Below are 13,411 nucleotides of genomic sequence, written 5' to 3'. Positions count from 1 at the left end.
ATAAGTGATTTAATAGTAGTATGCTTACACTAGTTTACTCGGACCTCCTCGACGGGATCTTCTGCACTATGGTACTAACAGTTACATACTGTTTCATCCATTTTCATATCTAACAAAACGCTAGAGAGGGGGAGATGGACAATGTATTTAAATGAAATACATCCTCCACCGTTTTTACTTGTTAAACGAACGTCGCATTAATCGAATACTCCCCGATAAATCTATTTATACTGGGAGCGAAAGCGCTCTTGCATGAAATAACCAGTCTTAGAGTAAACCAAATATTACGGAAACTATCGGATATTAACGAAGTTGAAAACGTTAAGAAATAAATTTAACAAAAAACAAGCTTTGGACTGTCCACGTGTTGGTATTTACTACCAAAACATCATGCCATGTCATTGGTCAGTGCGTTTCTGGGTTCTGTGTTTGATATGCAAATTAGCATTCACATCAATGCAATCGAACAACCAATCGGTGAGTAATATAATAATCGGCATATAAAAATTTAGAACGACCCGCCAAGCAAACTGGCACGCTGTTAGTAATACGATAATAAACAGTAAACACAAACACTATACGAATCACATCATTTAATAGGAAATTCCAGCAAACGTGTAGCAGGTAAAATCAACTTGCAAAGTTGAATTGCAGAAAAAAGTGCTTATACATTTTATATTAATTTCGTTATCCAATAAAACTAATAAAAACAGGTTTTAAAATACAATACATACAATAAGCATAAACACAAATCGTAGTACTCGCTGTTCCACTCATGCCAACAGCTCTGTTGAGTGGAGCATTCAGATATCCCCACCAAAACAGCATCCTGAATATCACGAAATCGCACGACAAGATCGGAAGGATCTTTAAAGACGCCTCGTCCAGAAACGTACTGAGTGTCAACAGACCAACGGCATGAAGCAGGAACTGCTCAGTTGTGTTCCGAAGGATCCTGTTCGGAACATCCACCATGTCCTCTCCGCCACCTTTTACGGGGTCGATCGCTCTGGTGAAGAAACGAGTATCTGCAACGCTTTTAAAGAGTGCAAAAACTGGAATCGTAGATATGAAAATACAGCGGACGGCCAACACAAGCCTGTCGGCCGGTGACTTGATGTCTGATATCTGTATAGGAAGGAAGTGGTAGGCACCCAGGCACATCCCGATGCTGAGGATGATACCGACTATAATCTGGTTCCTTACCCAGATATGGGACTCCTTCGGTGCTTTCCTGTGTTGTGATTTCTGCGTCATAATTCTTCCTAAAGTCAACACACTTCCAATCTTATATAGATGATCAATAAAAATTATCTTTTCTATATTCGGGTATCCACATGATTAGATAAGTTAACGAATTTCAGTGACATTGAAAATTGAAATTTTTTTTCAAATCGTCTAGAGATTTGCTTTGCACATACATGTAGCATTTGCCACTTATTTAACAGCATTTTACCTGACAGAGTTGTACGTACGTACGTGTCGTATCCCCGAAGAAGCCCAGTTATCGTCCCACAAAGTGAACTACCTCAGTCAGCACCGTCCCGCACACAAACTGGGTCAGTTCTCCGATGTTGACATTTGCTATAGAGTTTACTAATATTTGTACTATTTTATCTAAATCGAAGACAAAGAAACCAATGCTGTCAAGTTACTCAGCATTTTATCAGACAAAACTTTCTCAGACTTATTACTCGGTCTCGGAGGTAGAAAGTTAAATTCATGTGCACAATTGCCTTTGCCCTTGAGCATTCTAATTAGTCAATATCTTCGTCGCAATACAAAATATACAGTAAGCATACACACAAATCGTCGGAAAGAATGTGCTGACGAATCCATACGCTCTTTTGGTCGGAGAGGACATATAACCTATATGATACACAATTCTAGCGATCAGAAAGATCCCAGAGAGAATTGGAATAACTTTCATAGAACTTCCCTCTAAGAATACAGTCAATGCAAGCATTGCCATCATGTGCAATATGAACTGCTCCGTTGTGTTTCGGAGGATGCGGTTTGGAACATCCACGAGATGTTCCGATCTCCCGTACACCGGGTCAATGGCGTTCGAATTTCCTCTGACGCTACCGACTGCCACGATGCCCATTACAATGGAGAGAGAGGACACAAAGAGGCAGGGAATAGTGAGAGATATTCTGTCTGGTAGTGTTGTCAGTGTCGAGGTGTCTATGGGAAGGAAGAGGTAGCTTAGCAAGAACGCAATCGCTGTGATAACAGTTGATACAACGGAATCACGTTCCATTCGCCCTTTTTTCTCTTTAAATGTTCTCTTTTCTTCTGTCCATTTCGATGATTTCTGTGACATGGTGCTGACAAAAATGCAATATTTTCCAGGAAGTTGATTTTCCAAACTGAACTTCGTAGAGGGACTGCCAGTAATATTAATTTTTCTTTTCTTGCCTCGACAGTGTTCTAAATTCCTTCAATGCTTCGGCGTGCATCTTGTAGATGGTCCAATAAATCATTGTTAGTTTTCCCTCAAGTTTGGGCCATCGTGTTATCAGGGACTACCCAGATTAAAGTGTTTGGGGCGTATGGAGGAGCGATAATGCAAACGTGAAAGTTGGGTACTAAAAACTATTGTCATCAGATAACGTAATAAAAATTCTAGGGTAGGTTTTTTTTTACAATGATTGTATGCTACATGTATCTAAAATATATCGCATAAAGGATTGTCAAGTGACGGATATCGTATGCATTGATATGTGATACAAGAAGAAAAATTAGATATTGTAACCATAAGTTCCAAACAAACATGTAAATAATTCTAATCATTTGAATGCATGCATCATGGATTATAATGTCAAATCATGTGATGTGGTGATGTGGAAGCAATTAAGTGCAAACCTAACCACTAATTTTGAGAGATCAATTCAATCTTTTATAGTTAAAACTTTTTGTATATATCGACATAAAAATATTTACGTCTTTACACTACGAACCGATCCTGTATTGTATAATCAAATACATTCTATCAATGAATGTTTTAAATATTTAACCCTACAATTGCTAAAAATTAGATAGGTAATGATGAATCAATATTTAAATAGTATACTAGTATTAAGGTGATCAAAGGCGGGCGGATGTGATCAAAATTATCATAAAGCCCTTAAGACTTTATTGGTTTGATCACCCCGACCGTATTTGATCACCTCCTAATAAGAAACGAATGATTCCTCATTTTCCTACCCTTATCAAAGTAAAGTCGTCTACATAATTTTTAACAAAATTAATTCAACCCTTGTATGCCAGTTATCAATTAACTTTTTTTAGCACTCTTCTCATGTCAAGCATCGTCGGAAACCCACGGTTGATTACGCGTCGTTCTTCGCTACATCACCCTGTGACGCGTCGTTCTTCGCTTCATCACCCTGTGACGCGTCGTTCTTCGCTACATCACCCGGTGACGCGTCGTTCCTCTCTACATCACCGTGATGTAGATAGGAACGACGCGTAATCAACCGTGGGTTTCTGACGATGCATGTCAATTATTCAGAGCGTAACCTTTTGTTACATCTGTGACAAGTAACCATGCAAAACAAGCCGCTCAAGGTAAGATTTTAAATGAGGTAATGCTCCAGTAATTTTGCAGCAAACAAAATTAGGACCAGGCAGTTGGTAGGTTTACTTTTTCTTACAAATTCTCGTCTCATTGGTTATTTTTTCTTCAAAATTTATAATCCTTCCTTTCAAAACATATTAAGATATGATATATACAAATCATACAAATACCGTTCATTTTCAGCTATAGTCTTTAATGACGAATTCTGACACAAACAAAAATGGAAATTTTCTCGAATAAAGGACATGCAGCCATCATTATCAAACAAAGTTTGATTTCTTTGAGTGTCACCGGTGTATTCTTCCTCCTCAGTGTCATCTATCTTCCCATAGACACTTCAAATATCACGGAATTGGACGACAGACTATGCTTCACTATCTGCTGTCTCTTCGTATCGGCGCTTTCAATAGTTATGTGCATCGTGGCAGCCGACATGCGAGGAAATTCGGACCCTATCGACCAAGTGTATGACGCATCGGAAAATCTCGTGAATGTTCCAAGCAGAGTTCTCCAGAAAACAACGGAGCAATTTCTTTTGCACATGATAACCATGCTAACTCTGACCTTATTCATACAGGGAAGTTCCATGATAATTATTCCCATTTTGTCTGCGATTTTCCTGATAGCTAGAACTGTGTATCAGTTTTATCCAATTATAAGAGGGTATGCTCTGATGTGCACATTTTTACCAACAATGGTTGTATATGCCTACTGTATGGTTTGTTGCATCTTAAAGATATTCAGTGCTTATGATATTCTGTATACTTAAACTATAAACAATTTATAATGATTGGTAAATCGTTCTGGCATTGATATTTGAGTCCTTGTCAGTTACATAACATATGATGTTATTCTTTGCTTTGTCAACCACTTTATCAAGAGTGGAATTTGCTTGAACATGCACTATTGAATCGGTTTGTGACGAGGAGCTTTTACATGTACTTGAATTAACAAATTTTTAAAAAAAATACAAAAAATATTGATAATATCATGAAAAAGCGTATCAAAATAGAAGTGAACATGATACAGAGTGTAAATTGTTATAAACGCACAATAAAGATTTTATGAGAATTTTAAAAACGGGTAAGAACATGCATGTAAATCTAGTATTTTCAGTATCTTGATGAAATTCTGCTAAACTCTAATGCAAATCTCTGTTTGCTCAACTCTTGCATTAGCTTTTCTGATTTCATTTCTTTTAAGCCCTCAAAACAATTGCTAGTATTTCTTTAGCACTGATCTTCTGCTTTTTGCATATTTGGGAATAGCCTACGTGTATATACGGTAAAAAAATAATAAGTGTTAATTGTGTTTTGATATAGGTCTATGCAACAATTACAGATAGTCTGCTCAATCAATTTTACCTGAATGTTACAATTGATTTGATTAAAAGTTTAAAATATTTTTTTTGGAAGATGTAAATAATAAATAGATCATTTGTATATCGACTTTTTTTCGATAAAATTCCTTGTAGTTGTTCTAAAAAAATTCTCTTCATTTCATTTTACCATGAGGACCCATTCTTCTATTCGTTATAGTGTCATGTTGTACATTTTGAATTAACTGGGTGGGTGTTAATACAAAATTTACATTGTCATGTTGTTAATTTTGTATTTACACCCACCCAGTAAATTCAAAATTTACAACATGACAATAGTCTAATTTGTTCAAAGATTAACTAAAAGTAAAGGTCTAAATTTAAAATTAAAATTTTATGGCTGAAACACTATTTATATTTAGATCATTTGCATTTTATTGATATTGTTTAATACATGTATTTTTATATTTTTGATCATTCTGGCATTTTCTTGTAAAGCCACCACACTTGTGCATGAAACCTAAACATACGGAAAAACGATGCCTTTCAGCAACGTTCGATAACTCTTTTATATTTGAAGATTTGGCTTTTATGTTGGAGAGTGTGGTACTACTGAAAAAGTGTTATATACATTTTACACATTGGTTAACTGTAACATCGTTTCGTGGCATCACAGGGAACAAGAATTCTACATATCTGAAGGATACGTGTTCGACTCCCCAATTCGCCTGTGAAAAAAATGTACATGTACTAAACGTTTTATCTATTTTTTATCACAACTCCTCTGATAAAAACATGCAATTAATTTTAATTTTTTTTTAATGCATTAAAACAGATATAGCAAATTTTAGGAAGACAACAATATTTTGCTGAGTATTGGAGAATCTTAACGTGCATGTACATACGGTGTGTATATGTGCAGTGTGCAAACTAATTATCGAACATATTTAAAAAATTAAGACATCGTCATCAGTGAGCTATATGATCATATACACCTCTACCTTGTTTCCTTCCCAGTAAAGAACTGATTGCTTTAGTAACATAGCATTAATCTTCTTCCATGGAAAAGAACCCGTTCAGGCAAAAATTAGCAATTAACAGAAAATCTATGGTTCGAAGAGTGGAACCATGCAACAAATAGTTCAGATAATTTTTATTTTTCTCATAGTTAAGTATCTAATCTGGATAAACTAAATTCTATGCCTCGGACGAAAATATAACGTCCAATTAAGCACTAGAAAGAACTTGAATCTGAATGAATGATCACAAATAAATTACGTCTGGATTTTAAAAATATACCGATTACGCAATTTACAATTTGTTCGTAAAGATCATTTATACAAATTGTTCGTGAACATTTAGATTGCATTGTCGTATCAACTTAATATGCATCTTATAATAATAAAGCTTGTTCTAATAGTTTAATCAACAGTCATCAAGAAATTTAAATAAATTGAATGTCTTTGTATATTGAGAAGGTCTGCGGCGACTACCCCACAGCGTCTTTTAATTAAAGAGTTGGTGTATTATACAACATGTGCAATATAAATACACGGCTATCGTTGGTAAAAATGTGCTGGCAAACCCATACGCTCGTTTCAATGGAGAGGACATGTATCCAATCTGGAACACAATTCTAGCGATTAGAAAAATCACGCACAGAATTGGAATAACCTTCATTGAACTTCCATCTAAGAACACTGTCAAAGTTAGCATGGCCATCATGTGCAGAAAGAACTGTTCCGTTGTGTTCCGAAGGATTCTGTTCGGAACGTCCACGAGGTTCTCTGCTCCACCGTATACCGGATCAATGGCGTTCGAACTTCCTCGAACATTTCCGACGGCATGTACACCCATGATGATAGAGAACGAAGACACAAAGAGGCAGCAGATGGTGAGAGCGAGTCTATCCGGAAGTTCCGTCAGATGGGAGGTGTAGATGGGAAGGTAAAGATAGCTGAGAACAAATGCCGTGCTACTGATGCTGACAGAGATGAGCATTTGCTTTATAACTGAGGCCTTTTTCTCATCGTGCGTCCTTTTGTCTTTTCCTCTGTCCGACATATTGACCCTGTGTTTGAATAGTAAATTCAAACTTTAAAAATACAGAAACAGAGTGTCATTGGTAATTTTTATGCATACAGAACTGGAAAGAGATGACAAAAAAGATCTCAATTTTTACAAAAGACTACAAAGTCTGCCCGTCCATATGAAGCATACCTGGTGATTTTGTCCAGCCGATGTAGTACGAATAGCTAGGAGTTGAATGTTTGCCTTTTACAAACGGTTATTGGGGTTGAACAATGTATGCGTCGTCTATGAGAACAGGGGCCAACGAGGGGAGGATTTTATAGGGGAAAAATTGACCATGTTATCAATTCCATCTTTTAAAGTTCTTGTAAAGCGCTGCCAAAACATGGTTATATCACAACTGATAGTAAGATACATTAAAAGACAGCAACTGGGGTAAATTAGCAAAGTGTGTTGCTCCTCTCCTAGGAAAGAGACATGAGTCGTCCACTCTTTCGGAGTGTCGTCATCTGTGAATCGAAGTTCAACAGACGACCTGCTCTTTATCCCTCCAGACAGTACCAAGGTCCCCATCTTGGGCGCCAAAATTAATGTAAAATATACTGCCTTTACTAGCTTTTGCTATAATTCGAATCCTCTGGCAGCTAAATCCAATACTTCACGGATCAAGCTAAATCTTAAGTTACCACACTTGCATAAATACTAGTACAGTACAGTGTACATATAAATTACGGTTTAATTTTTTTTAAAATTTAATATTGATGAAAAATGGGTTGTACAAATAATTTTGTATCTTATTCAGTTGCAAGTGTATTTGAATTAACACGAATAAGGTAATTCGTCAGCAAATATTAATGTTTAAAAAAAAAACACCTTGATAACGACACCTAAAGTTATCATCTACATACTGTATATATTTACAAGGGTATTGTTGTTTCAACCATAACAGTGCGATGGGGTAAAATAAAAGTATAAAAGTATATATGCAATATGTCACATCAACTACACGTTCTCATAAAATGATCAAAACACAATTTTTTGTAAAATGCAGAAAATGCAATAAGCGTAAACGCTTAATGTTGGTAAGAATGTACCGGCAAACCCATATCCTCTCTACATTGGAGACGACATGTATCCAACCTGATATACAATTCTAGCGACTAGAAACACCCCACAGAGGATAGGAATAGCCCTCATAGAGCTACCCTGCAAGAACACTGTCAAAGTTAGCATGGCCATCATGTGCAGAAAGAACTGTTCCGTTGTATTCCGGAGGATTCTGTTCGGAACATCCACGAGGTTCTCCGCTCCGCCGTATACCGGATCAATGGCGTTCGTATTTCCTCGAACATTTCCCACGGCATGAACCCCCATGATGATAGAGAACGAAGACACAAAGAGGCAGCATATGGTGAGAGCGAGTCTGTCCGGAAGTTCTGTCAAACCGGAGGTGTTGATGGGAAGGTATAGATAGCTGAGGGCAAATACCGTGCTACTGATGCTGACGGAAGTGATGATTTGTCTTATTACTGACGCCTTCTTCTCCTTGAAGGTTCTCTTGTCTTTTTCCTTGTCCGACATATTGACCCCGCTGTTGGAGATAGCCTAAGGTTTAGAAAGTTTGCAATGGAAATGGTGTTAAACAATGAGAGAGAGAGAGAGAGAGAGAGAGAGAGAGAGAGAGAGAGAGAGAGAGAGAGAGAGAGATTATTGATAATACCTTGCGTGATTGCCCTGACGACTGTGGCACAGATAACTATTATAGTCGAATGGTTGCGCCGTACAGACTACTTTCGAGGTCAAGCATTATATAGAACAGATTCTAGCGGAGAGAGGGACAGTAAGGGTTAACAAGTATTCCTTTTAAAGGAATGATCGGCATGTGATATCATTGGTCAGCTTCATGTTAATAATTTGATAAAAACGATATATGGCACCGTTTTGTTGATTTAGAAATGATTGAATAAACTTTACTGAAATTATGTCAGAGTAAGAATGACATGGCGTTCGAACTTCCTCGAACATTTCCGACGGCATTTACCCCCATGATGATAGAGAACGAAGACACAAAGAGGCAGCAGATCTGTCTGGAAGTTCTGTCAGATGGGAGAGAGAGGGGGGAGGATCAGTTGTTGCTATAGATTGAGTTGAATATCATTCTTTCTGTCCCGTCTTTTTTTTGTGACGCGGATGGTATTACAGTCACTATTCTATCTTACCTCTTGAAAACTGTTTTGGGTTCAGTTTAGTATGTCATGAAGAGTTTAGCTGAAAGAGGATCTAAACATGTAAAAAAAAAAACCCATAGAGAATGCTTTCTCAATGACGCTGTATTTAAAAACTTTGCTAGCCAAAGGTTTTGATCAACTCTAAGCTGCAATTTGAAAATATGGGTATTATCTTAAATTCCTAAGAGACCGAAAGTACGCCCATACCATGTACATGTGTGCATGGAATATTTATGGTAATTGTTTAATCTAAACTCATCTAAGATAAATTCAGCGAGATTATGCTAAAAGGACAACCTCATGTTAACTACATGTAGTATATACATGTAATACTAATATCTAAAGGTCTTGATCTGACGTACGAGTACATGTAATTTTGGTATCCTTAAAATAAACTTTGTTTACACAAAGATATTTTGACAAAAACACAATTTAGATAACATTCTTTATTTGTTCAAAGCACGAGACATTTAAAATCTGTAACTGTAATAAATTCACATCATTCAACTTATAACTCTTGTAATGACCATCAAGACTTTCATCAAACTCACAAATTTCTTTCATTTTTATACATTCGTGTACACGTGCACAAAGCTGCTATGTTGCATGGAACTCTTTTTTCTCTGTAATTATAATTCATGGTTGACTTGCAATAAATATTGTTAATATCTCTACATTCCTCATTAAGGAATCAGTAATTTATCCGTTATAAGCCGGTACATGCAATAACCGTACATAACTAAAGTTGGAACTAGTGTAGTCATAAAACCAAAGCTTCGGTTAAAAGGAGATCGAGTGTATCCAAACCAGAATGTAAATCGGCCCAGGAGGAACAATCCTACAAGGATAGGGATGGCCTTTAGAGAGCTTGGTTCCAGAATCGTGGCTAACATTAAGAGGCCTGTCATATGTAAGAAGTACTGTTCCACGGTATTGCGTAAAATTCTGTTCGGAACCTCCGTCAGGTTTTCGGATCCTCCATTGATTGGGTCAACGGCATTCGAGGTTCCTCGGACTTTCAGCACTCCGAAGAGGGCGAAGAGAATGCTCAGAGATGAGACAAACAGCCATCGAAAAGTGAATACAAGTCTGTCTGCTGGGGCCTTAAGTCCGGCGGTGTTAATTGGCAGGATCCAGAAAAAGACAAGGAACAATAACAAAGAAGTTATGTTGGCTGCAAATATCTGTGACCGAATCCATGGCATATTAGCTTTTAGCAAGTGTGTTGGTTGTTTTTTCTTCTCTTCACCGCCCATGGTTGTCTGTCCAATTATTTAATCTGTGTTAAAAACAAAATTGGAACATTTTACTGAGCGGTACACGTACCTAATGCATTTACTGTCTAACAGAGTTAATTGTTTCATATCCTCCAAATGTTCTCAACTGTTATATACATGTACAGTAGCTGTTCTTACCTTATGTTTGCAATATTATCAGTGTGATTCAAACCTTCTCCACAGTCATTATATGTGGTAATATTAAGGTTGAAAATGTATAACGTTCTTTCTCGGCAATCATGTACACAAAGGTGAACAAATAGAACGACGCACTTTTTGGGGTCCTTGAAGGGGATTTTTTTTAGACTGTATAACAGTCATCCTGTGGTGCTTTCTTGTCCCATTCTCTACCGTAGATATCAAATTTCTATTTTATTAAATACTTGAAAATCGAACAAGGTTTAAAAATTGCATTTTGAACAGTTTAGATACAGGAAAATCACATGTATATATTTTATAAATTGACCACCGTGTATGCTGGAGGACGTATAATTATGACACTTTTTCTCCTTTACACGTACACATGTAAGTGCTTTCCTGTTAGTCATTATGTATGATAAACAATTACTTATATTGACGACAGAGCCCTACACAGACACAGGGAGAGGAAAAAATGTTGATGACCAGGCACGTAGTATCAGAGCATCACTTTTTTGTCGCAGCAGATATTTTTTTCTAAATTTTCATATGAAAAACTGAATTATAATAGAGTTGGAACCCTTTCCCCCTTCCACTTTTTTGAGATCGTGTATTAAATGGGAGTAAGTCAGGAAATCAAATGTGAAAATGATGATTAAAGATACTACCGCACCCCCCCCCCCCCCCCCACACACACACACGGATTAGATTTTTTTAACGATTTGAAAATTTCTCTTCTTTAACGTTTTATTTTCATTTGCTTGACAAGATTCTTTGAATGAGTCGCCCCCTCCCCCTACATGTAGGAAATTTTAGTAACAGAAATAGAAAGCGACTTAATTATAATTAAGTGTCTTCGCCATTCCTAGCAAAACACTATTGATGGCTATTATCTTTTCCAGATACCAATTGAAATGATTATTTCAGTAATTATTTATTGTTTCCTGGGATGGATACTGAGTAAGTCTTGTAAAATCACAAAAAGCCATGGTTGTAATGTATCCTTTATTGTAATGTTAACATAATTTTAGCGCAATTCTGATATCTACATACCGCCGCTATTTTTTTAAACTCAAATTTCGTCTAGTTTAAACATGAACATGACTTATACAGAACTGAATTATGATATTACAGTAAATAGGTTGTAGCAAACTTGTACAAACAATAACCGTAAGTTATGAGTGTTGGAAGGAAGGTGATGAAAAATCCAAATCCTCGATTTCTCTCTGAAGATTTAAAGCCTAAAGAATAAAATACACGGCCAACGAAAAACATTGAAACAAGAACTGGGATAGCAGACATACAAGTCTCATCCAAATAAGTCGTCAGCGCTAGAAGTCCGATCGCATGCAAAAGGAACTGTTCCATCCCGTTTCGTAGAATTCTGTTTGGAACTTCCACGAGGTGTTCCGATTTTCCGGCGATCGGATTAATAGCGTTCGTAGTACCTCGGACATTTAAGACGTCGAAAATGGCCGATATAAGAGGAAGGATGGAAATAAGCATCCACCTGAACGTAAACACTATGCGGTCCTGTGGTGTTTTGAGGGTCTCCGTGTCCAGTGGGATATTCCTGACCGTGTAGTAAAGCACGGCAAGGACGGCCGCACCGGCCGCGAATTCTTTGTACACCCACTTTATTGCCTTGTTGAGTTCCTCCTTTTCTTTTGCTTTCATTTCTGCCATCTTTGAATTTCAGTCTTATACCGTTTGGATGACAGTATCACAATTAGAGCTACAGCCAGTGATTCCTGCAATGTATTATATTACATTGTTATATTCAGTAGTATATTCTCACTATATAACTCTATGTAGACGAATAGTCAATAATTGTAATATTTGCACGTCCGAAAAATATTGACCGTCAATATTTTTTTGATATTGACCGGCTAGGAATAATATCTAGAGAACATTCCCTCTATTTCAATTAATCGCCTCTGATTTGTTGATTCGTAGACGATGACGTAAATAACTCTTCGCAACTCCAAAACAATGTGACGTCATAATAGACAGTCAGTCAAGGCAAGTAAACAACGGACGCGCAATGCGACGGTTTAATATAAGGATTTGCGAATTACTATGAAGTAAAATCAGGTAGAGCATCTGTATTTTAATTCAAGATTACGGTCGGCGAAATATCACCAGTGACCGTTTGATGCTGAGGATATTTTGGGAATGAACTTTGCACAAATTTGAATTCGTGAATTTTTCGTTGAGCTGAGAAAATTACGGTGATCTGTTTTCAATTAATTTCTTTAATTTTGGTTTGTTTCTTCATATAACAAAACAAATGTTGACTGTGTTTTCGGGCAACATTGATTATACTAGCCCCCTTGGGACGAAAATATTGCCCTCCGCTTCGCGTCGGGCAATATTTCGTCCCTTGGGGGCTAATATAATCAATGTTGCCCTCAACCCCAGTCAATATTTGTATAATATGAACTGTTTACGCATTCATTAGCGATCATACCAAAACGGTAACGTGGTGGACCCATATTTTCAAATTCATCCCCTATCCCCTTTAACTTCTGAACCCCTAAAACCCCTCTCACCCTCAATCTACCAACCACATTTTTCTGTTATTGCAGGTGATACATTAATTATGCTTCTTTACAAGGTGATCTCCAAATTATGCTCTTTTGAATAAATAAAAGTGATATCATGCAGTTATGTGTAAAAACCCTTGCACTTTTGCAGTATGCCTTTTCTACATCTTAAGAAATTGATAATTAAATGGTCGATGTCCCTTACACTGTACTTTTAATTTTATTTATTTATTCATTATTCGGTTCTGCAATATTCATAGATGTTATAATAATACTCTGATTAATATTTA

At 36.8% G+C, this 13,411-nt stretch overlaps 4 protein-coding genes and 1 long non-coding RNA gene across 5 annotated transcripts in view; 1 reads left to right on the top strand and 4 right to left on the bottom strand.

Annotated features, from left to right (window-relative positions):
- LOC128191958 (ammonium transporter Rh type A-like) overlaps nucleotides 1–13,411 on the top strand; it is a 34,599-nt gene that overhangs the window by 2,687 nt on the left and 18,501 nt on the right. The window lies entirely within an intron of this gene.
- Nucleotides 577–1,431, bottom strand: LOC128191959 (transmembrane protein 79-like). The gene has a single exon (XM_052864346.1). The coding sequence runs from the start codon at nucleotides 1,255–1,257 to the stop codon at nucleotides 688–690; it is 570 nt and encodes a 189-aa protein (XP_052720306.1). The 5' UTR covers nucleotides 1,258–1,431; the 3' UTR covers nucleotides 577–687.
- LOC128191961 (transmembrane protein 79-like) lies at nucleotides 7,139–8,754 on the bottom strand. Its single transcript, XM_052864348.1, has 2 exons — nucleotides 8,653–8,754; nucleotides 7,139–8,537 (listed from the first exon to the last, which is right to left on the bottom strand). Exon 2 carries the CDS (start codon nucleotides 8,511–8,513, stop codon nucleotides 8,046–8,048), a length of 468 nt encoding a protein of 155 aa, XP_052720308.1. The 5' UTR covers nucleotides 8,514–8,537; nucleotides 8,653–8,754; the 3' UTR covers nucleotides 7,139–8,045.
- LOC128191962 (uncharacterized) lies at nucleotides 9,592–11,284 on the bottom strand. The gene is made up of 2 exons (XR_008244485.1): nucleotides 10,576–11,284; nucleotides 9,592–10,439 (listed from the first exon to the last, which is right to left on the bottom strand). It is a non-coding gene; the product is annotated as an uncharacterized LOC128191962 (long non-coding RNA).
- LOC128191960 (transmembrane protein 79-like) lies at nucleotides 11,564–12,326 on the bottom strand. The gene has a single exon (XM_052864347.1). It carries the CDS (start codon nucleotides 12,259–12,261, stop codon nucleotides 11,704–11,706), a length of 558 nt encoding a protein of 185 aa, XP_052720307.1. The 5' UTR covers nucleotides 12,262–12,326; the 3' UTR covers nucleotides 11,564–11,703.

The sequence above is a fragment of the Crassostrea angulata genome, chromosome 7 (assembly GCF_025612915.1).
Source record: "Crassostrea angulata isolate pt1a10 chromosome 7, ASM2561291v2, whole genome shotgun sequence".
Lineage (NCBI taxonomy): Eukaryota > Metazoa > Mollusca > Bivalvia > Ostreida > Ostreidae > Magallana > Magallana angulata.
This window is presented reverse-complemented; position numbering and strand designations above follow the sequence as displayed.